General features: G+C 37.6%; 1 protein-coding gene across 2 annotated transcripts in view; it reads left to right on the top strand.

Annotated features, from left to right (window-relative positions):
• hgo (homogentisate 1,2-dioxygenase) overlaps nt 1–17,468 on the top strand; it is a 206,567-nt gene extending 189,099 nt beyond the window's left edge. For both annotated transcript variants that reach the window (XM_083138161.1, XM_083138162.1), the window contains 4 exons: nt 1,179–1,402; nt 3,460–3,586; nt 14,337–14,518; nt 17,014–17,468. In XM_083138161.1, coding sequence (XP_082994287.1) covers nt 1,179–1,402; nt 3,460–3,586; nt 14,337–14,518; nt 17,014–17,145 — 665 coding nt within the window. In that variant the 3' untranslated portion in view covers nt 17,146–17,468. The remainder of the gene's footprint in view (nt 1–1,178; nt 1,403–3,459; nt 3,587–14,336; nt 14,519–17,013) is intronic.
• Nucleotides 17,469–26,005: the final 8,537 nt, after the last annotated feature.

Here is a 26,005-nt window from a genome sequence, read left to right on the forward strand (position 1 = left end):
GTAACGCAGTTACAGCCACACAATGAAAAACAGCTGACTATTTTGATGCACGCTCCCGCCCCGCGGGTTGATAATTCGGCTACTGCGCCACAGAGGCCCTTTTATTTTGACCAAGATGCACGAAGCAAAGGCATGCTTAAAACACCCGTTTTGGTTTCAGTTGCCCTCTCCTCCTTTTCTTCCCGTGTTATGCTCGGGAAAATATACCATCGAAATTTCCCTTTCATAAAAAAAAATCCCTCAATTTGCGATGATGATGGTTTGCATCAATTCCATCACAGGATCTCCAATGGAATGGGTCTGCAACACTCATGGGCGTCCGGAAGGGGGGGCAAGGGGGGGCCATGGCCCCCCCCTGGAAAACGAAAGTCAACCAAAAATTACATATTTCACACATATAATTTAATTTCAGCCACAATAATGTGTGTTAATTATTGCACGAACATGATAAATTCACATTTAAGCAATGTTTTTTGAGGGATGAACATTATTATTGGGGAAAATATGCCATGTTGGCCCCCCCCTGGAAAAAAATATCTTCCTTGCCCCTCCCTGGAAAAAATCCTGCGGACGTCCATGGCAACACTACATTTCCTCACACACAGATCGCTGCGCTCGCAGCCTTCCTAAATGATGCAACCTCCCCTCACACGGCGCTCAAGCACAACATCCAATCAGCGTCCTCTACGCGACTGCTGCAACAGCGTCATAAGGAGCGAAACTACCATTGTGTTCCTGCCCCGATCGCGGCCTGGTCTACGCGGGTTGATACACAGGCTACTCCACCATCTATCTCTCTTGGTGGAGCGGTGTGGGAACACTTGATGTTTCGAAGGAGATAGAGTTCAATCAATAAGTATAATAATAATGTTTTGCATTACAGATTTATTTGGGTGAGCACGTGCAAATGTGCGAATAGGCCGAAGCCGCTACTGCTGTATAGTGTATTTAGGCATATGCCCTTTAAATACACCATAAAAATCGTATTTTGTTGCTATAAACGGAGTTTTAATGCACTTTCTACTGTTATTTTAGGTTATTTCAGTTAATCCGGGCTTTCGTTAAACCAGTCAACTTATCCCCTCATTAGTCCGGATTAACGAGGTTTTACTGTATTTATGTTTTACTTTTCAGCTAATATTAACTACCTAATTTGAAATACTGTTTCACATTTTTAGGAGCAAATGGACTTGCTAACCCACGTGACTTCCTGACACCAGTGGCCTGGTATGAAGATCGTGACGTAGAATATTCCGTCATTTCCAAATACCAAGGACACTTGTTCGAAGCCAGACAGCACCATAGTCCTTTCGATGTAGTGACATGGCATGGGAACTACGTCCCGTACAAATACAACCTAGACAACTTCATGGTTATCAACTCTGTGTCGTTCGACCACTGTGTAAGTACATACAAGTTGGGAGAGGCAATTGATTTCCAAAATGAAAAGGTATTCTTAGTGCAAAAGTGCAATAGTTTATCCATGTAGCTCTAGCACACTCCAGCTATATTCAGCTTGCTTAATGTGCTAGCTATGTGGATATTTTTTTAAATGAAGTAACTCTGTGTACCAGTCTAAAGATGCATGTTAAAAAAGATAAGGAGAACTTGCAACTCCATAATCAAACCGCGGCATGACCAACTCTCCCGTATTTCCGGGAACTCTCACATTACGGCTAATTTCTTGGACCGGAATTCAATAGTCTAATATTCATATTTGGAAATAATTATTTTCATTATTTTTGCAAATGTAAAATTGCCAAAAGAAGTAACAATTGCTTTTATGCTGAGGTGTCACATTTGATTTTGTTTATGAAACAGACAGCATTTACTACGTTTATTATTAAGAAACAGACAACATATTATAGGTATTTGCATAATATTAGGGGGGATAGGCAGATAAGGTTAAGTTCTAACTTTTCAAACAAGCGAACGTAATCACTTGTTTCCTTTCCTTCTCTAATACATGCCGACAGTAATGTGAAACATGTACATGATGATACTATTTTTCAAATGATTTCATTCGATATTGATTGCAGAAAAAAATCCTTAGTGAAAGTGAAAGGTAACCAAATTTCAGGAATGGCCACGTTACCTCTGGCCCATTCTTAGGGTGTCGTCTTAATTGCGAACACTTGCTACCTGAACAGAAATGACCTCGATAGGTTGTGTCCTAATTCCGAACACATTTTGTTCTGCCTTGGGACCTGCAACTTCTCACACTTCCTGTGTCTTTTTAACGAATTTTTAAAAGTAACTCAGATTCATGTTGAGACTGGTCAGTGCCTTAATGGTCACAGTTGGATCATAGAAAATTCGACATGGCATTTGGGTTTTTTTTCAAGATTATGATTACGCTGACAGACTGAACGGGTGAAATGACCTTGATGGGATTTGCAGAGTAGAAGATGTTGGCTAATCAGTGAATAAGTAATAAGTGAATCAGATTTGCTTTTGTTGCTAGTCATGTCAGCTGTCTCTCTCTGGGTCACTGCCTTCATTGCAAACAGGTTTATCAGTTCCATGTGTTCACAATTAGGACATGAAATTATTTCTCGGATTTTTGTGTTCGCAATTAGGACGATTTGGACGTTGTTCGCAAGTAGGACTGTTCGCAATTAGGACACAACCATTCTTAGCGTGCACACTGCAATATACAATATTGGCTCCTAATTGATTTAATCACTATCACATGGCGTTCCAATGTAACTTTACTTCACGACAAAGATATTAGTCGGCAATTTTAAAGATCAGATCTTTGCAGTAGATAAGATTTTTCTATCAATATAAATCTTGATCTTCACTTTTAATACTGTCTACATCAACATCTTTACTAAAGTTGGAAGGCCAACAATTTCCATTGGTCGCACATTCTTCTCAAGCAATATCAGTATATTTTATCGATACTAATATTGATCTGATCCCAATTGAAGAGCCTGCAAACATATATTATCAAGAAAGAAATGGCCACATTAAGGTCAGGGTTAGCACTAATCCAGTTGAATAACTGGGAGATTTTCTTGCATACAAGACGTGATCTATACTTGACAAGTGAACTAGAAATTGCACTGAAGATTCTTTTCCCCATGATCGTTGAATACTGGTCAGTTTCTAGGTCGCTGTTTCCTGTTGAGTTCTAAGATAAGTGTAAAACTACCCCTCTTACAGTATGTTCCCTCCTGGAAAATTAACCTTCCAGTTACGAATTCATTAAGGTAATGTAACCAATGTAAAGACAATTTATCAGCGTTTTAAAAATAAACGGAATATTAATGCAATTACTGATGTGATACCGGTAACACGATACTAACGGAAAGCAACACCTTACTTTCACTACGTTACTCCCAGCTTCCCAACACACACTCTCTCTCTCTCTCTCTCACACACACACACACGCACACTGTATGTTCATATGCGTGCATATACTATTTATGATTGATTCACTGTTTCTCAATTCAGGATCCGTCCATCTTCACCGTCCTCACATGCCAATCAATGAAGCCAGGAACTGCAATCGCAGACTTCGTGATCTTTCCTCCCAGGTGGTCGGTGCAGGAGCATACATTCAGGCCTCCCTATTACCACAGTAAGTACGGGTAATGAATTATGTTCAATTGAATCTCAGAGCATCCCTACAACTTTTCATGTGTCATGCATAATACTTTCTCCATCACTGGCATCTCAAAATACAATTAGTTTTCACTTATTCTGCATTAGAGCTTGTGTACTTTTCCAATTATATCCTTTACATTGTATTAGTTCTCATTGCAGATACTGTTTCGAAGACATTTCGAGGGTGTTTGAACCCCCCCCATAAAAAGAAACACCTTGATCTAAAAACAAATTAACAGCAAATCACTGAAGTCATAGCAGTGCCGGATTTGCAAATTTTGCCCGCCCACACCAGCAAAACATTGCCAAACCCCCCCTCTACTTACCTACCTTAACACACACACACACACAAATATAATCAAAACCTCAATATATTGATCAAGGCGGAAATTTATTTTATTTTAAAACATAAACTAAACTTTAAGTATTGACAAAGTCACATATGAGGCCTAGAGGGTGATTCAAAAGCTCCTATAAAAAGTAAAGGAGTTAGGCTGGGTACAATTGGTCATGATAGAATCAGGTTAGGCATAAGGGGAACTACATTGATGTGATCTAAGCGGACGTCCCGCCATGTTGGTGGCCGCCATATTGAATTCAACTCAAAAGTTTTAAATGGGAAGGTGGGGATGTGATATATGGAACTGTTCTCTCACATCAGGAAAATAATACATTTATTTCAATCATGCAGTCGAAACTTTTTTCTGATGAAAGATAGGTTGAAGAAACCTTCACCACTGCTTTTGTCGTGAAATTCTAGCTTGATTTTATTCTAGTCTGACTGCCACGCCGGAAATCCAGGGTGGGTGATCTAAGGTCGGAATTTTTCCTGATTTGTCCTAGCATAAAGTGGCTCTGGGGTCCACCCAGCCTCAAATCAAATTATACCGGAGGAGGGGCGTAAAGGCGGTCGCAGCGTGATGCTGATCACATCACCTCCAAGATTGCCGACATTGAAAATATGTGGGGACCACATACCCTAAATGTGCCTTCATGGTACGGTGCTATATCCACAGGGAACTATAACTTTACATTTACCTGTATATATTGTATTTGTTCCTGTACCCCTGAGTAACTACCTATATTTTTCACATACGAACCCTCTACTATGTCAATGACTGGGACCCCCTTAAAGGCTTCGCACTGCGGGGTTTTGCTGCTTGTAGCTCCGGCACCGCGTCAGAGATGGAACTAGTCTTAGAAATGTAGGGGTAAAGGGCAAAATCAGTGCACAAAACTAGTACAGTAGAAAATATGTTATGGTTTTTACTAATTATATCTACCCTCTTCAGTAGAAATACATTGCACCTTCAAATCGCACCTTACGCTAAAACAAAACTTTTTATCCTTGACTTTTAAAGCTCAAAGTTAATGACTAGAAACCGGATATTAGGCAAAATGCCTATTCTTTCCTGCTAGAGATATGATGAAAACGAATGTTGCGAATGCCAGAGGGGAGGGATTAGCTTCATTTAAAGGCAATTTAATTTTACCTATTTTGCCTGTTTCATACGATATTGCCTATATTATTTCATAAATGCCAGATATTGCCTATTTTAGGCATTTTCTTTAAAATTGGGACATGACTGAACTCGGTGCATACAATTTCCTGTTCCCAGGATTAGTTTCCGATGCTTCCAAAAAATTTAAAAATAACAGTTAGCGAGTTATTGCAGCTAATAAGGACTTGGACAAATTAAGGGCAATTCAACAAGTTCTGAAAGGTGAAAATATACAAACTGAGTTAGATCCACATGTTCTCGCGTGCTTTAAGTATGCTCCGGTAACATCTGTGGAGGTTGAAAGATCTTTCTCAATTCTAAAAAATGTGTTGTCCGATCGTAGACATAACTTGTCGGTTGATCTAATCACCTGAAGAAATACCTTGTTGTGATGTGCAACCACAATTAGTGCTTCTTACTCAGAGACTGCCAAACCGTACAGTACAAACTTGAATGCATTTAAACAGATTCTTAGTTCGAACTGCTGTGTGGAATATATAGTGTACATTTTTTAACTGAAATAACCCTGTGTGCAGTGATAATGTGTAGAGTAAGGTGGGGTAAGACTGCGCGGCGGGTAAGACTGCGCACCGGTTTATCGAGGTGAAAATCACACACAGTTGGCACCACTGCGCCACCGTTACTTCGTCCAAGATGGTAGCTAGCTGTGGACAGTGGTGAAGATACGTTTGAAATTCGTTGTGCTGAGAGAGGTAAGTGAAAAGATTTTGAGGGTGTTTGCTATTTATTTTGGTACTACGTGTTTCGAGTACTACGTCACTGTAAATGTATACAATATTACGATTTTCATGGATAGAAGAAGCTGTGTTAATGCCGAGTCCACCTATGTCTTAGTTGCCATTGCTTTGTGCAATGGCCGGGCAGCATCACGTGATTTGTTCAGGAAAGCAGCACGGGGCAAGACTGCGCACGTGCACAATTTTACCCCACAAGTGTGTGGCTTGCAGGTGCAAGTGTGTGGCTTGCAAGGCCCAGCCATTAGATCATTTTTTGGTCCACTGAAGTCGTTTCATTCATCTGAGTATGATAAGTGGATGAGTAACCATCCGGGTCGCCCAATCACAGTTTTCCAAGTGGCATCCATTTTTACAAAGGAATATGGGCAGGCAGCTACAGTTTGGAATGCCATGAAGGGCTTTGAAGTGACTGAATTATGCCCATTCAATCAAGACATCTTCACTGAGGACGAGTTTCTTCCCTCTACTGTGACAAATGTATCAGATCCAACTCCATTTGAGCAGCCTTCAACAAGTGGGGTTACCAATACTGGATCATACGGGCACATTTCCGTTAACCAGATATCACCACTTCCACGTGCAGAGCATATTCAGCACCGCCGACGAAAGTAGTGTTGCCCACGAGACGAGACTTTGGCCTGTCTCGTCTCGTGGAGTCTCGTGGAAATGCTGTCTCGTCTCGAAAATATTCGTTGTCTTATGACACATGGTCAATCTCGTCTCGTCTCGAACTTTTAAAAGCCTGTCCCGTCTCGTCCCGTGGGCAACACTAGACGAAAGGGAAGGCAGTCTCAGGTGTTAACTGGATCTCCATTCAAAGTCAACTTGGAAGCCTCCTTGGCTGAGAAGAGTAAGAAGAAAGTTCAGGGGAAACAGAAACGGAACATCATTGTTGAAGCAATGTAGCAAGCAGAAAACGCCAGAAGAAAGAGTACAATTGCCCAGGTTGTAATGAGAAGTACAGCGATCCTCCAGTAGAGGATTGGATCCAGTCTTCCACATGTGACGAGTGGTGGCATGAAAATTGCACCTCGTATGAAACAGGAACCTTTATTTGTGATTTGTGTTAGCGATTCCTAACCCAAGTGAAGGACGGAATTCACTGTGCCTACTGTGAGAATGCCACGAGAAATGTATCCCATATGATAGAAGAACTTTTTTAGGTGATTTGTGTTTTTTTTATATACAAATGTGACTCTGTGTAGAAAGTGCGCATTCTTACCCCAACTTGATCGCAGTCTTACCCCGCGGTGCGGGTAAGACTGCGCATTTGCATGGTCACGGTTTTGTAATTGTTTCATGCAGAAATATTGTTCATTCAGCTTTCGGAAATTTACTGTGAGTAGGCAAAGGATAGTGCAATGTGTATTGCATTTTTCATGTGTGTCTGTAGTTTCATAGCTTGAATATAAAATTATGAACTCAAACTGCGCAGTCTTGCCCCACCTTACTCTATATTTAAATAATTTGCGTACTGGTTGGAAGTAGCCAACAATTTATTTTGTCAGACTATTGTGTGTAGCCATTATACAATGGAAAATTTTGGGCTGACGTGACTCCCGTTTGCAGTGATTTATTAAGTATAATATTGGACTCCTGTCTCTAATGATGAGCTCCTGGTTTATTTTAAGCAACGATAAAGAATGTACAGGCATGTTTCTATATTTTTTAAACGCCCATTTCTTTTTGCATGTCTATCTTCATTATTTTGAGTTAAATTTAATTGCCTTTTTTGTTGCCTATTTGTATTTTAATGCCTATTTTACTGCCTATTTTGAAAATTATAAGTGCTTATTTGCCTGCCTATTTTATATGTTTTTAGTGCCTAAACATCCGGTCTCTAATAATGACAATTTCTTTTAGAGCTTTAGAATACATTATAAGCTTCCGTATTATTTATACGGATTATATTTAAGGTCCATTTGTTAACACCGAGAGTAAATTATTGGTTAATATTTACTTTTATTTATGGATCCATAATTTCGCACGAACTATCTGGTTGAAATGTGACGTTGCTAGGTGGGTGGGGGAGGGTAATATTTGTCAAAACGTAAAGTTAACTGGGGGAATGCTTATATGGTCTAACATGGTGATATGGAGAAAGCTGGAGTGATGCTTTGGGGAAATTTTGCTAGCTGAGGGGATACCATTTTCCGCATACTTCGAACACTGAAAGTAGGATTAATCGTACTACAGAAATGCGATGCAAAGAGTATTGTTGTACAACAGAGACCAAAAGATAGAGGAAAGGAGCCAAATATGGCATACCATTTACATTTTGGTTCATACGTCAGTCAGATTTATTTCCAAGTGTGTGCAATGTACATAAATAGTTATAGTATTGAATGTTGTGTAATTATTGATAATAGTAGTCACATCGGACAACACAATTAGTCATGATATACGAAAAATACAAACACTGCAGAATTTCAGACATGGTAAGTAGGGTTACTAATATGGCATACCCGTAACTTCTGTGAACAAAACAGTTTTAGAACCTGATAAACATAACCACATTGCGTTACAGAATATTAGAAAACAGTACGGTCAGTGTTTTGAAGTTGTGATAGTCTCTGCCATAGACCTAATAGAACTCATTCCTAGTTTATTGATAAAAGTCAAGCACATAGCATTCTTTCTTTGATCCAGCACACTCCACGTGGGCCCACAAACGACACAACATACACATAATCCACTGTTCACCATGAACATCATTTGAAAATTTCCCATCACAGCACATACAGAAGGCATCAGAGTCCTGTGGTTCGTGATCGCCATTACTGCTAAAATTAGAGCTAGATGAATCATCCCTAATGCTCATAACGTCATCTTCCTCCTCGGAATCTGTTGATTGCTGGTCGACGTACTTTATTTTCTTTTTCTTGTTTTTTACTGCCGCAAGAGGAGTCTGCACAGATTTCTCTACTTCCGTAGGACTAATCATTTGCGCCAATTGAAGTTTCTTCTTTGTTGACTTAGCAGGTTCCTTATTTAGTGAAATTTCCAATGAGTTTTTGTATGGGAAAGATGTAAGAACAGCTGATGAACCAGCCTTCCTTCCACGACTTCCAGTACTTTTCACAATTTTGGGAATGGAAGAGATATTCCATGGTGTTACCCTCGAAGTTGAAGGTCCTGCCTCATCCGTTGCTTTCTGGGATGAAGTGTTGATGTCTGTAGTCAAATTTTCAGCAGAAGCCTCCATCTCGGCATTTATGAATTCTTCATCGGCAAAAATGTTGGGGTTGAGAGGATAAATCCCCGTTACCTTAAATCCATTCACAGCAATTGCCCCTGTTTGAACTTTTAAGTACGCATTCCCAAATAGTTCTGCAATATCAAAGTTGTTTAGGGGGCGTGAATTGATCTCATCCAGAGGCGGATTTCTTCACTGTGTCTTGCTTTCAGTGGACTCATAAAACTTCTATCTAAAGGTTGAAGTTTATGCGATGCATGTGGAGGAAGGCATACAATGCAAACATGATTCTCTCTTGCCAATAGCAACACCTCAAGATTTCTAGAATGGCTGTAATAGCCATCTAATATTAACAGTACAGGAGATTGCGCAGAGGGCTTCGTGTATTGGAGGAAATACCTGAACCAATCCGTGAAAATATGTGCCTGAATCCACCCAAATGGGTGACATGCAGCAATGGTTCCTGGGGGTGCAACTCTCAATAGTTGAGAATTCATGTTTTTCCTAGGGAAGATACTCATGAGTGGTACATAAATGCCACTGGCACTCATACGTGTGACTACCGTCACAAGTGCTCCCCTTTCAGCTGAACTAAGCGATGCCACTTGCCGTTTACCTTTACGGACCAACACCTGGGGAACTCTCGACTACACTATGCTTAACCCAGTTTCATCAACATTAAATATTCTGTCTGGTCCATAGTTTTTCTTTTCCATCTCTTCTCCTAACATGTTGAAAAATTTGTTCACATTTTCTCTATTGAATCCCAGGGTTCGGTGATATATGTTGCTGTAGGTTTTCGGAAAGACAATATTCGTTTGTGCCTCTTTAGAAATAGTTTCAACCAACCTTTTCCTGCACAGTACTTCAAAAATGGGTGTTCCAGTCCATTTTGTACAGCCAGCTGGTATGCCATCTGCCGCACATCTCTTCTCGTGAGACCGAAAAATTGTTTCTCATGTTCAACAGGTAGCTAACAGGCTCTTCGTCAAGTCTTGTGCCTAGCACTACTTTCCTACCAAGCTTCTGCGTAACAGCATCTGTAATTGGCAAATCAGAGTGAACTAACCTGTGTAATGTTGTGTGGGGTACACTGTACAGCTTGGATGCTTTTAGAAAGCCCATTACTTTATTCCTGCAATATGTTATTGCTCGACTCCTGTTTTCATGGTCCCACTGCTTCCTTTTGGGTGGCATGTCTGAAAGAAGAATACAGACCCTATAGAACCTCCACTAGCATGTTTAGGTAGCTGTTATCGTTCCATTATAGAGGTTAACGTTCTGTTTTCTTTCATATTCCTTCTTAGTCAGTGTGTGGCGATTCCCTATTAATGTGGCTGCCTGCATCAATTAGGCCCATGGGTCGTTCTCTAGTTTCACTGTAGCATTTTTCTACCTAAGACTGCGCAATACTCTCTCTTCTTCTCTTGCGATTGAACAAAGGGCAATAACGGTTCTTTCGTATGCCAACGTTAACCTTTACGGTGGGACGAGTACAACTTGCTTTGTATCTGGTATGGTCTGTTACAGGAAATTATTTATTTATTTCATTTTTAAACAAAACACGTAGTTGATATTTATTACCTAGACTAATGGATACATATATTTATTATTATTTTATACTTATTGTCACTTTTCTTAGAGTTTGTCATGAAAATAATTAAGGTATTCCTACAAATGAACATTGCATAGTAGAATACAAATATGGCATGGTGTGGGTACAAATATGGCATACTACTATGCCATATTTGTAGCCTCGCCATCTTTGATTTCCTGATCGAAATTGTACTGAACCCTGGCAGCACACATAAAAAACAACTATGCTCATTTGTGCTTCAAACAATAGACTTTAAAGTGCACACACGGTTATTGCCACTTTGTTGCAACCAAATAAACTGCCGATGGAAATACAACTTACCTTAAAACTTCTGAAATCTTCGAAAAACAAACAAGGTTCTCCTGTCTCACAATACACGTGCGGTGCTCAACGCGATAACACTCACAATGGAAAGACCTTCCAAGGGTTCGTTCCAGGAAACACCAACAGAGGGTAGTAGTTACCAGCAGAGATAATGCACCATGAAAAATTAGTACCCCTATGCCATATATCTCTCCTTTCCTCTACAGCAAATTCTTGTTTAATATGCATCAAATCGGAGAAACTTCGTGTACTACATTTGACAACAAATGTTTTCTTCGTACATTGTATAATTTGTCTTTTATTAAATGCTATGATCAACATTGGAACGTTTCCATGAATTTGCTGTTATGTGAATGATGGATAAGTGTTGCAGAACATGAACATCACACTTCTTTTATCTAGGTAAGGCAGTGGCATTTTTACTGTTTTGTTTTGTTAGCAAGTAACAACCATGCATTAGTGAAAATGACGTTGATCTCTTTTTACTCGTAAACTCAAACCCGTGTCTTCAACAGAGTATGAAACCCTAGGTAAAGGTTTCAATGACATTCGATGTTATACCCATTAGAATTTTTCAGAGTGGAGGTTCTTTGTCATGACAAGAAAGATATGATGTTTTGATCTTGAACGTATGTTACTAAGGATAATGCCGATATCTCTCTCTCTCTCTCTCTCTCTCTCCCCCCCCCCTTAGTGTGTGAGCACACGTATATTCCCCCACTATTATTCTTTACAGATATTTCCCACACGGTATTCCAGTGTGCAAACTGCACGACGCAACATTGTACGTAATTCTAACCCAACATCAAAAGTAATATGTCACTGATCTCCAAAGATTTTCATTTGTTTAATTTTTTGTTATTATTTATTAATTTATATTTCTTATACAGTAAAACTTCTCAATAATGGACAGGCCTGGGGAAAAATGAATGTAGCTACGTTATTAAGAAGTGTCTGTTATTCAGAAAAAGTGTAGGATGTTACACAATAGGATAAGCATATTACAGTACGTACTTTACGAACATAATGGTTCTTTTTCCTACATTCAATTCAAGGAACAAAATACAGTAGTACATATGGTGAATTTAAATTTACTAAAGTATCCCTACATACATTACAAATTTCAAAACGAAAATACAGTACACGTTTAGTGTAATCCTTTGTTAAATTACTGCATTCAAAATGACACACTTCTCAAGATAACCACAAAGAATACTGCCTAATGTCTGCACTTTTAAAAAGAAATACTTTCGGCGTAACATGAAACAATGCGGGCTAGTTCGAAATACTGGCCATTGTTGTGTCGAATTCCAGGAATTGGGACCATTTTCTTTCAGTCTTTCCTTATTAAGAAGTTTTATTTGCGGTGGGGAGGTAGTTTTCAGTGTCCGCGTCCGTTATTAAGAATGTCCGTTACTGAGAAGCAATATTGCCACTAAACCCCATCCTATTTCTGCCGGGGAATTTAAAAATGTCCGTAATTTAGAGGTGTCCGTTAGGAGAAGTTTTACCGAATTTCGGGAAAATATTATGTTGGATTAATATGATGTAGAATTACGAACGCAATACGTCCAAAACAAAATCGCGCTGTATAAATTATGACAATTTGAAGAAAACAGAACTAACAAATAAATATAGATAAATAAGGATAGCTATGGAGATTTTTAATAGCGACTCCCGAGTTTTCATTGAACTTATCAAGGTGTAAGCAGTATTTTGATAAAATAAAATACTAGAATAATCCCTTGAAGTGTGAGCAAAAGGGCGTGTTGCACATAGTAGGAAATTATTCATCATAATTTCCTTCCAGTCTGTTTTCACATTGTGATGATCGTAAATCGATATAAAAGCATCAATAATCAGAGGACAGCATCGGTTTACATTGATATGTTCAAGGTGAAAACACAAGACGTTTCAATTATTATTAGATTATTGATATTATGTCGTTGTATTATTCTTATTATTAATAACTCGGTATTACTCTGCGGTGAGCGATGAGACTCGGTGAAGTACACAGACTCCTCTCAGGTACAGGGATAGTGTTAGGCAAGGACAATGCTTCACAGCACAGAGGAATAAAACCACATTAATGCAGTAGAAAAAAACGAAAGGATTTATTCTTTATTGCATTATAATGCAAACAGGCATAGTATGAAGATGAGGATTTCGCTTTGGTGATGTCTTGACTCAACTAAAATGCATAAGCTCACTGCGTGGCTATCGGCATGCCTATGATCACACAGGATTAGCTTGCGCCCCGAACTACCACACCAAGAGATATGCAATAATAACTGAGTCAACGTTTGCTCTTAACACTTTATTCCAAATTAATCCTTAGGCTAGCTTTAATTCTTAGCGTAGAATGGTTGTAGTATTGTGCGTACACAGGTCTAGCTTGCGCCCCGAACTACCATACCAAGATGTATGCACAACACCGAGTAGTTCTTTTAAGTTAAAAATCTTCGACGTTCTGTGGCGAATGTGTAATATTTCTTACGCAATATCCTCGCTTCTATACTCTTTCAAGATCACAGATTCAAGTACAGATGAATCACTTACTATCTACACAAAGATGGTACCAACAAAAATGACATCTACACAAGTTTAGAAATACAAATTCACAGAGTGCACTCTCTTAAATATAAAGATACATCGAATCACCCATAAGAGAGTGTAATATACAATAAGTATTAAACAAAATATATACATTACAAACAAGGTGCAATTTACATATAGCCTTCCCGATGGCGTAGTGGTAGCGTTGTTGCCTTGAAATCAAGTGGTCCCGGGTTCGATACCCGGTGGAGGCACATAGTGGTTCGGATCCCACTTTAAACTGTAGGTCCAGTCTCGATTGGCCTTACTGTGCACAAAGTGGACTTAAAAAACACCAAATCAAAATAAATTTACATATAATAACACAAAATGTACGTGTTTTTACAGCAGACTATATAAGTGACATACTTTAAAGTGATGATGTCACCAAAGTATGGATCATATCAACATCAACAGAATTTCAATCCTTAATGCAGGAGCTAGAAAGAAAAGTATGAAAATTGCAAATGGACAATTTACCTACTATTATTCTTGCTTATACCGTTGTGTGTACCTCATGACATTGCAATATACATAGTTGGTACCTCACAAAATTAGATTTTTTTTATGCCGTCACAGTTTTGGAGTGGACTGAGTTTGATAGACCTCCCCTTAAATACACCAATGGAAGGTTGAGATTGGATGGCTAACATCGTTTATTTCAATTGTCACAATGTCTTATTTTAGAATACTTACCTGCAGTAGTTCTTTAAGTGCAAACACTTCAATGTTTCTCTCTAACGTTGCGACAGGAAATTGCATGAGTGAATTCATGGGACTCATCTTTGGAAGCTACGAGGCGAAGGAGGGGGGCTTCCTGCCTGGCGGTGGTTCTCTCCATTCTATAATGACGCCCCATGGACCTGACTTGGAGTGCTTTGAAGGCGCCAGCAACGCCGAACTGAAACCTGCCAAGATTGCTGAGGGAACGCAGGTATCATATTTCATCATTTTAAACTTTATATCTTAAGATACTTTATTTTCATCACTCTTTTGATTTCCAAAGTCAGTACCAAGTAGGACGTCCTTGAGGCACATAGTGGTTCCGATGCCACTTTGAACTGAAGGTCCAGTCCCAATTAACCTTAGTGTGCATAAAGTGAACTTAAAACACCAACTCAATCAAAATCAATGTACGACGTCCAGGTTTTCTCTTTCTGATTTTGTTATTTCAAGTCGACTTTGTAACTATCTAAGTTAAACATGACGATCAGAATCTGTGCCATGCCTTATTCAGGATTCGAACCTAGGACCAATCGCTTGGTAGTGTGCCAGGCAAACATCGCATAGTATAGGCGCTCAATCGCCTAGGAAGTGTTTTTTCCATTTCTCCAGTTTATATCTTGTCCACTGGCGAAGAAAGGGGAATGATGAAATACAGTTCCCTTCGAAATTTTGAGACAATCAATATTTAATAATTAATTGGAGCTCAGGTTTACATTTGAAGTTAATTATATTCATGTTATTCTACAGTCATCGTTAGTAGTAGTAGAACATCCGCCGCTGCTGCTGTTGCTGGTGCTACTACACTACTGCCACTAATAATAATAATAATAATAATAATAATGATAATGATAATGATAATAATAAGATTAATAATAATAATAATTTATTTTAAGTGTTGAGCACAGTATGAAACCTAATACAGCACTAAGTCAAATACAAAAGTACAAAGTTACACGAATAAAATAGAATAACATAACATAACAAGTTTGCATATTTGCACTTCAGTTTACAGTTTTCAACGAGATCTATTATATCTCTGATACTAATAATTGTTCATTGTTATATAATATTGTGCAATTAACTGTGTATTGTTCTAATAATAATAATAATAATCATATTTATTTAAGTGATGATAACGATTAAACAACCAGGTATATCACTATGTCAAAATTATACAAAATTAAAAAATTAATACATAATTATAAAATAAAACAGTGGATCCTACAATCTTACACATCAACATAAATTCAAATTGTAGGTTTCAACAAAATTAGCTACTAAACTTCTGGCCTTGTTTAGGCATGTGAGAATTGAGATATACCTATGGGAATATCTGGGAATTTTATAAGCTATATTATTCAAAAAGAATTCACTGTCAACTTGGAAAGTTAATAATAATAATAATAATAATAATAAATTAGGTGGTACGTATGTATTCCAAAAAGGAAACGCATTTCATATCAACCCCCCAAAAAATTGCACACTGTGTAAAATGGACATTCTTTGAAGTTTGTCAAGTTATGATAGTATAACCTTGCTGTTACATACGATATATTAACGTTGTTTTAACTAATATTTTTAGCTTTTGAGAAGAGCTGGTCTCTTCCACTGTTTCTGAGGAAGTTTTTAGTTTATCCTTATTATTTTAAATGTTTTGCGTTTTTCCTCTACAGGTACATTTTCCATTTGCGCGTCCTCCTCCATATAATTATTCTGACTAAATTTTGAAACGTAATCAAGTGTCATACTTGTTTGTCTAGCTCATAATAATGCATTCTTGTTGTTGCCTACCAGACATAACTACATATTAACACTGGCGTACGCAGAGGGGGAGGTCTCAAGGGGCTACAGCCCTCTCCAAAATGTTGAAAAATTAACATTTTCAAATAAAGGCACTAAAACAGGGTAGGAAGTCAACCAAAATAACAAATCGAAAATTCATGACTTCTTCTTGAACTTTTTCTTCTTTTCTTAACATAATCGCCCCCTACTTACGTACAGTTGGAAATTAAGAACATTTAAATTGTTATGTACTTGTATTAAAATTTTATAAAAGATTTGTACAAATATTCAATTTTGTGAAACCCAGTACAATATAAATTCACTATACTGTAAAAAATAGCAAAATTTCTTGAACACGAGAATCATTTCTTGACTTTTTATTGACCATCTTGATATTCTTGACTGGTAGACACCCTGTAAAATTCTGGAAAAACCAGAGTGGTAAAAGCAAGCCCCATAAAATGACTTCCTAGTTGCCATTTTTGAAAACATTGGGTCATAATTTAAAAAAATAAATCTCAAATTCTCCCTTTTATGTAGCCTATTATGATATTAATGCATCATACTCGCTATTTTCAATCTGTTATTTACTGGTTTCAATACGCAAATACATCATAACAAATATAATAACAACAATAATAATAGTAATAACACGACAAATTACTAGATGTGCTATGTCCCCACGGAACCCTACATGTTTGCACCACTGAAAACATTTACTTATACAATTCCAGTCACTTCCGAAAAAAAATCCTGCTCACGCCAGTTCATGTAAGTACTGTATTCTCTTGTACAAATAAGGTTGATGTGTTTAACCTGTGATTCATGGCAATAAACGACAATCGTTATATTTATACTAGATTAATATACAAATTCAACAATGTTAAATTGACTCACCACAATTAATTTTATATTTTGCAGGCCTTCATGTTTGAAAGCAGTTTGAGCCTTGCAGTGACGAAATGGGCAGAAGAGACCTGTGCCAAACTAGATGCAAATTACTACAAGTGTTGGCAGTCTATCAAGAAGCACTTCAACCAAAATGTAAAATAATTTTATTGCAATAATGAGAGACAAACATATTTCAAGTATTTCAAGAATATAAGAATAAACCTACAGCTCAGGAATGCTTATGAATTTATAATTAGCAGATTTCATAACAGTTGTGGTTCTTTTAAATCATATCATGATAGTATATACTATTGTTCTCTTCCATAGCTTTGCATTTCTTTTTTTTACATCTAACCAAATACAAAATTTTCCTGTTGTATTTACAAGAATATATATATATAAGAGATTTTAAGAATACTTTTGTATATGTTTAATTTCTAATTGTTATTCACGATATTATTCTCGGAACAACAAATAAAATAAATTATTCATACAGATATTAACTATTTTGCATTTCCTTTAATACAATGCTTAGTCAATATTTAATTTCACTGCAGTTAGTCAACCAACAGAGTGAAATGGTCCACATTTTGCTCTGTTGGGATATACAGAGCTGTCCTGTCATGGCTCTATGAGCATCCCACAATTGGCAGAAGTGGGATAAGGTTGGTGGACTACTATGTGATCCTTCCAGCTAGATCCGAGGGATCCGCTGACCAACGACAGGTGCGGTCCTCCATTCATATTGGGGGTTAGGCGTAGAGCTGACAACTCTGCACTGTAAAAAGACATGTCAAGAATCAGCAATATGAGGCCATGGATGTTCCCAAGGAAAAAATATTCCGGAGGTAAAATAGTCTCCTATTCGGATCTCCGGACGGGGACTATTTTGGGAGGTCCCTGGACTAAAGATAATATCTATATTAGGAATATGGATATTAAATTAGGCACCTGGAATGTTCTGAGCCTTTACCGACCTGAGGCATTTTACTGTACGGTTAATGAAATAGTTAAATATAAATTAGATGTAGTATCTGTCCAGGAAGTTAGATGGCCAGGAGAAGGGAATTGTAAAACTAAAAATTATACTTTTTTCTATGGTGGTACTGAAATTCATAATTTTGGAACAGGCTTCTTCATAAATAATAGAATTATCTCTGCTAGAATTTATTAATAATAGGATATCATATGCAGTTTTACAGGGTAGGTGGTGTAAAATTATTTTAATAAACATACATGCACCTACGGAAGATAAAGATGATAATACTAAAGATGATTTTTATGCAGAGTTAGAACAGGTCTTTGATAAATTTTCCCAGTATGATATGAAAAGTTTGTTAAGTGACTGTAATGCACAGATTGGCAAAGAAGAGACATTTAAACTCACAATTGGTAAAGAAAGTCTTCATGAATTAAGTAATTATAATGGTATAAGATTAATTACTTTGCAACCTCAAAGAATTTAATTGTGAAAAGTACCACTTTTAAACACAAAGATATCCATAAATATACCTGGTCTTCTCCAGATGGTAAAACTCATAATCAGATAGATCAATTCTCATTGATAAGAGAAGGCATACTAGTATAATTGACGTTCGTACACATAGAGGTACTGACTGTGAAAGTGACCATTACTTATTGGAGTCCAGCACAGATATTTCTGCCGTGCGATGCGCGACAGAACTAAAGAAGCAGTGTTGCTAATGGAGCAGATAGAAAAATCGCTGCAGTGCGCCGATGCACAGCTGTTACGTACAACAAAAAAATTAGAGAATTCAGGTCTATCTAACGTTGAGTTTTAAACGTCATGCATTATACCAGGACTAGGATTAATATGTACTAACAAGTGGCTTTGTATGTAGCTACATACATATGGACTAAAAATTCGCAAAATATGAACTAACACATAAGTAAAATTACCAAAAATGCTGCAAAGAAGACTTCTTCATACGATTCCTTATTTGAGTGATTTCAAACAAAATAAAAAAAAACTATTTTTCATTAAATTAATGCACTGGTGGCGTTCTAACTGTTCACTCCCAAAACCCGTATACACTGGTACGGAACTGCAACGGCAGATAACAACATGCCAACGTGTTAAACCCGCGACAATTGGACCACAATACTCCTCCTCAAGCAGTATTATTATTTCCTCTCTGTGATCGGCGAAAGTCGGTTGCCTTTGTTCTACATTTACAAACGATGCCGGCTTCCACAACAATAACAAGTACATATACTGCCACTAGACGATATGCTGCGCGGCTTTTTCTTTTGCTATGAACCAGGGCTGGCGCTAGTCATTTTGCCTCCCTGGGCGGTGGCGGTAGATGCCGCTCCATTTCGAACCCTCCCCCCCCCCCTCCGCCTGCCATTACGCAGCAACGGGAAATTGAAAATCAATATATTCCTAAGTAAAACATCAAAATATAAAATAAATAATGAGACTTCTTATGCTATTTCAATACTATTAAGCGCAAAAGAATATCTCGCTCAACCACAGTTTTCAACGGGCTTATTTTTTTCTTCTCTTCAAATTTTGCCGCCCTGGCCGGTGGCACGGTTCGCCCTCCCCTTCCGCCGGCCCTGCTATGAACTTGGTCACCCATCAAAGCATGGCAATTTTAACACAGAAATCAATATGCATCGCATTAAGCAGCAAAAATGACAGCCTCCTCTTCCTCCACCTAAATCCCATCTTTCGCAGCAAACGTCGCAAACTCTCTTCACTTCCCGCAAAATGTATATCCGCCTGTAATTTGACATGCAATTTTTTCAATGTCGGCACTTCATTTTCACGCAGAGCGTAGTCGTATATGCGCCTACGGAAAGCGTCCACTGACGATTTGGTCGCTGGTCTTTGTCGTTCTTTCTTTCCCGGGAGTGTGGAATGATGTGGAGGGGCCTTCTGACATCTCAAGAGATTGTCTTTCGTTCATGATAGCCCTGATTGTTCGTTCAGGAACTCCAGTCGCAGCCGCTGCTCTCTTGCCAAAATGCTGTATTGGGATGCTAACACCTTCACTGGCTTCCTCCTTCATGAACTCGTGCACGTTGCTTAGAATTTCCCGAGCTTGGCTATGCAAGGTTTTTGATTTCAAGTTTGACAGAACTGGAGGCATTATGGAATTTAACGTTCATTAACAAACACACACTTTCACATACACACACGCAATACACGCACACAACGTCAAACCGGTAAAATACTTAGTATAAAATAAAAATATGGTGCTTCCAATCCAACAAAACTCACCGTCATTTTACCTGACTTTCCCCTTCCGTGACAGAAATAGTGCTTCATTATTACAGTTGACAACACTAGTTACTAGCTAGCCAATGAACATGCACTGCATAAAAGAAGCAACCACTACGCCGTGCTATATTGCCACATTACCGTCCCTGCCGAACGGTGTGAACCGCGAGCTGAAGCGCTATTCAATTGTTTTCAATGATGTTTGCGCGAGTGTGTCCAGGAATGGAATGACAATATGGCAACAATAGCGAAGGTTTTCGAGCAGGGTAGAACACGTGATACTAAGAGAGATGGAGACGAAACGAAAATTGGTATCTACGCAACGGTAAATTTATGTGTGTTGTACTCTAATTGCTAAATTAAGAGAAAGACTCGAAGTGATAAATCATAAACAACAAAATCTAAAAGTTCTAAAATTTAATACAAGATAATTTGCTGATGAAAGAATTAAGAAAGATTACCAAATTTAACTGTCAAATATATTCGATGTTCTGCAGGATTTAAATGATGATGAAAATATAAATGAAACAGACGTAAATAAGCATTGGGAGCACATACGTAATGTAATAGAATCAGCAGCTAAAGAAAGTATACGATACCAAACTAAGAAAAGGTAAGCCATGGTTTGATAACGATTGTCATAATCTAATAGAAATAAGAAATAAGGCTAGACTTAGGTGGTTAAATAACTCTGATGATACAAATCTAAGCAATTATAATAGAATAAAGCGAGAAGTTAACCGCACGTTTAGAAGTAAAAAAAGAGATTACTTGAAAAGCAAAATTAACGAAATAGAAAAAAAACAGCAAAAATAAAAATATCAGAGATTTATATAAAGGTGTGAATTAATTTAGAAAGGGGTGGCAACATAATGTAAACTTGATAAAAGATAAAAACGGTGATTTTTTGGCCGATCTAAGCAATATTTTAAATAGATGGAAGAACTATTTTAATGACCTCTTAAATGTTCATGTAGGACATAAATCAGAAGTAAATGAAGTACACACAGCAGAATCTTTAGTTCCAGAACCTAACTTGACTGAAGTTAAAGATGTTATTAAAAGTCTAAAGAATAACAAAGCACCTGGCATTGATTTAATACCAGCTGAGTTAATTAAATATGGTGGAAATTTGTTAATATGTCAAATTCATCAATTAATTTGTTTAATATGGAACAAAGAAGAGAACCCTCAACAGTGGAAAGAATCCATAATTGTTCCTCTGTTTTTAAAAGGTGATAAAATGAACTGCAATAATTACCGTGGAATTTCTCTACTCTCAACAACATATAAAATATTATCTAACATTCTTTTAACAAGACTAACCCCATATGCTAATGAAATTAGAGGTGATTATCAATGTGGATTTAAACGTAACAGATCAACTACAGATCAAATTTATCTCCGTTGCTCTTTAATTTTGCCTTAGAATATGCTGTTAGGAAGGTAAAGAAACTAACGAAGGAATAAAATTGAATGGTGTGACTCAGTTATTAGGGGATGATATAAATACAATTAAGAATAATGCTAAAATATTTTTCAAAGCAGTTAGAGAGATAGGTTTTGGAAGTTATCAGAAAGAAAACTAAATACATGCTTACAGGCCGAAACCAAGTGTTAGGTAATAATCAAAATCTATTTATTGATAACAACTCGTTTGAACCAGTTTCCAAATTCAAGTACTTAGGAGTGAAACTAACAAATTCAGGAAATGAATGTTACTTGTCTCTTTATAAACTTTTGTCTTCTCGTTTAATATCTAAGAAACTAAAAGTTAAAATATACAAAACAGTAACTTTACCTGTATTATTATATGGATGCGAAACTTGGTACCTTACATCGAAAGAGGAACATAAATTGAGAGTATTTGAAAATTAGATCCTTAGGAAAATATTTGGACCTAAAAAGGATGAGGAGACAGGTGAGTGGAGAAGGTTACATAATTTAGAACTACATAATTTGTATTCAAGTCCAGATATTATTAGAATGATTAAATCAAGAAGACTTAGGTGGGCAGGCCATGTGGCACGAATGGGAGAGGAAAGAAGAGTTTACAGGATTCTTGTTGGGAAACCTGATGGTAAGAGACCTGTAGGAAGGCCAAGACGAAGATGTAGGGATAACGTTGAGATGGACCTAATGGAAATCGGTAGGGATGGAAAAGAGTATATAGATCTTGCTCAGGTTAGGAACAGATGGAAGGCCTGTGTTGCTGCAGCCATGAACCTTCGGTTTTAAAAAGGCAAGAGAGTTAGTTTTAGTTAGTTAGTCAATAATTAATTAGATTTCACATCTGTGGTGAGGGTGGAGATATTGCTAAAAGAAACGAAGGCTTTCAACATACTCCACAACTGGCGAAATCCATGATTAGTGTTAGCTCTAACACACTCACGGACAGAAATTTGGAGTTCGTCAGATGGACAGTTTTCGTCCAAAGAGAGTTTGTTTTCCATTTAGCATAGTCGGAAGGAGCCAAATCAGGCGAATATGTTGGATTTTGTAGAACAGTGATCCCAACGATTGTAAGTGTATTGCTGCGAGGAAAGTTGTGTACTACGGGTTGCAGCATGCAGCATCAGGGAATGTCGCGTCCATTTCTCTAGCCATCAGCCTCCCTCACAGAACGTGTCATGTAGACTTTCTTTCGTTGATGAATGCTATTATGTCGTCACACTATGATTGGCTTTTCAACTCAGGCAAGCAAAAATAACCTTAGTTTAGTGAGACGTTAAGGCAATACCACGTTTCAATGAGCTTTGGATTATGTTTGCATTAAAAGTATGGATGAAATAATTTAACTTCGACAAAAATACTCAATTTATTATTGAATTATAACATACCTTACCGATTCACTTCAAAGACATTCCATTGTCACAGGTGGAACACACGGACTACATTTTTCTATTAAAGTAACTATTTTACTGATTGTTAAGCAACGCGTTTCTTACGGTTTCTGTTCAATGAAATGTGAAACTTAACACTGTTGGTTAAACATAACTACCATTAAAATAATTTCCCAGATTTGTAGGTACAACTGATCAGTTTTGTGTCAAGTGTGGGGCGGACGAAACACTGCCTCTTTACTTAATAAGAAATTTATTTTTATTTCTGTGAATTGTCAAATTATGAAAAATAAATTATTTACGACAAAGAGATAAGGTAATTGACTTTAATATTCTAGTAGAGTTGAGTGGGAAATGTAACAATTAAAGGATAAATTGTTTTCTGTTGTCAAGGGTAGGACACAATGGAAAACAAAAGTAAATCATAAAGTTAAAATAAACGAACAATATGTAAAATTCCTTCAATCTTTGGCAGCTTCAGTCCATTGACTTCTCCAATGTCACACGTGTCGTCCAACGGAAAAACCTTCAAATAGAGCTTGAGCTTGGACTGTCATGTCATTGAATTTGCTTAGTACATAAATACATAACACGGAATAAAATTCCAATTGAGTTGTTGACATAGGACGCATTGATTCCTGGAAACTGAAAATAATACAACTCAAACAAAAGCACAACTTACATAATATCTATACAATTTCGACTCAACCAGATGACCGTATAGAATGAGAGTTACGAACATATGTAAACTTATCCACCTTTAGAGTCCCAGCTCCCTCCGAAACAAAACCCTCTGTACGCCTACTTACTTATTTCGATCCTCTTCTAACGATTGGTGTTGAGGTTTCAAAGAGAGCTCGCCATCTGCCACGATCTTCTGCCAACTTCCTTCCTTCAGTACACGAGATGTTGCTCTTGCTCAGGATATCCTTCATTCCCTCATTCCATGTCCTACGTGGTCTTCCTTTCGGTCTCTTTACATCAAATCCTCCCATTCTTGCATCCAATGCCTGTTCAGGTATTCGATGTTCAGGCATTCTGCTGAGCTTTCCAATCCATCTGAGTTGTGCTTGCTCAACACATAATATATTGGTTTTGTGTTTAATGTTATCCTGATTGTTTGATTTCTGATTTTGTCCCTTCTGGTCTTTCCCACTGCTCTCCTCAAATATTGCATTATGACTGTTTGTAAGTTTTGTTTTTGTTTTTCATTAATTATCTAAGATTCACTTCCATATATTAATGATGTTTTGTTGATTTGTACCCAATCAATTTTGTTTTTTGGCTTATTTCCATAAAAGCCCTTTGTTTATGGCATAACATAATCTGCTTGTATTTTTTATTCGAGTATTTAAGTGCTTTTTAATTTTTTTAGTTATTCAAATCAAGTTGACTGTATTTAATTGTGTTTAAAGTATATAAGTATATGTATATATGTGTACGGACTCTTTCACGTCACTACTGTTTATTTGTGTATAGATATTTTTTGTCACTGCAGTCTATTTATACATCTATTATTTTTCAATTAGAATTTTTAATTAATTGGGCGGTTTATATTTTAAATCACGGTACGCCAGTCAAATTATACATTAATAGTGGATATTAAATGTACAGCGTGCCCAGGAATATAATTAGTGGTTTTTTTTATATATTAATATGAATTAAAATTTTTGAGGCGGTTGAAGGAATACCTCGATCACTAGTAACTGATACTTGGCTTCCCGGAATCCACAAGAAACCTCTGCCGTTGTCCCCCTATCACTGTGTTAATGTAAATTAGTTCCTCATAGGGTTTTCCCTATGAAATTTGCTTTCCTACAAAATCTGCGCATACGTCTCTTCTATGGGCAGTTACCGCTCGTTTAAAGCCTCCTTGTTCTGAAAACAAGTGGCTGCCGAGTGATTGGGGTAGTTGCTCTTCCCTATCTTCCAGGCCTTGCCCTGCTGAAGACGAGGAACCCCGCGAGTTCTGTCCGCGGAAGTTTCCACGTCCTCGCCATTGTTGGGTATTGCCATATCGCCTATTGCGATCTGAATTGTTATTATTATTATTAGGGCGTGCATTCCTATACTCCCTATTATACTGTGGTCGTATATTATTATTACCCCGGTAGAAACCTCTATAATTATTTCCTGACTGATAATTATCTCTATAATATGGTTCTCTAAATTGTCTCTGACTAGATGAGTCGGTGCCAGGGTGCTGTTTCTGATTGTCCATGCTATCCAGTCTAAAAGTAAGACTAGCTAATCTAGCTTCCAAACCAGTTTCCTGAGCCTGGACTTGAGCTTTGTTACTTTGAGGATTATTTGCTAATTTTAATTGTTCGACCTCCTTCTGCAAGGCATTGAATCTTGCGTCGATCTCTGAAGTAGGTCGCGATTGTGCAGACTCAGCAGTAGCCAGATTGTTATACTGCAATAAAATCTGCTGCTGTTGCGAAAGTGTTGGTGCACTGTGAAAAGGAAGGAATAAACTGTCCCTTTGATCTTCGCACCTCAGCTCTTTCAGCTTGCGCTGTCTCATCAAGAACTGAAGCTTTTCAAAGGATTTTAAATCCTTAAGCAACCCATGCACTGACTCGTATTCTTTATGATGGATATATTTCATGTAATCCATCTGCAATCCTAATATAATTTGTTTGATTTGCTGTTGAACGCCCATTTTGGGGTCTGCTTTAAGTAAAAGTAACTGCTTGTCCCGAACATAATTTGTAACTGGCTCAGTTTCCTTATGTAACCTGTATCGAATTTGTTCCTCGATCTGGAGTTGATCCAAGGACCCTGTAAATTCGTCTTCAATTTTTTGTCGTATATTCTCGTAAGAACTGTCTTGGTTTTCTGGGACTTCTTTCCAAGCCTAATACCATCGTAACGCTGGCCCGGCCAAAAGGACTGGGAACATTTCCTCCTTTCTGGCGCTGTTCCA

Source organism: Lepisma saccharinum, chromosome 16, assembly GCF_977018435.1.
Source record: "Lepisma saccharinum chromosome 16, izLepSacc3.1, whole genome shotgun sequence".
In the NCBI taxonomy this organism is placed as follows: domain Eukaryota; kingdom Metazoa; phylum Arthropoda; class Insecta; order Zygentoma; family Lepismatidae; genus Lepisma; species Lepisma saccharinum.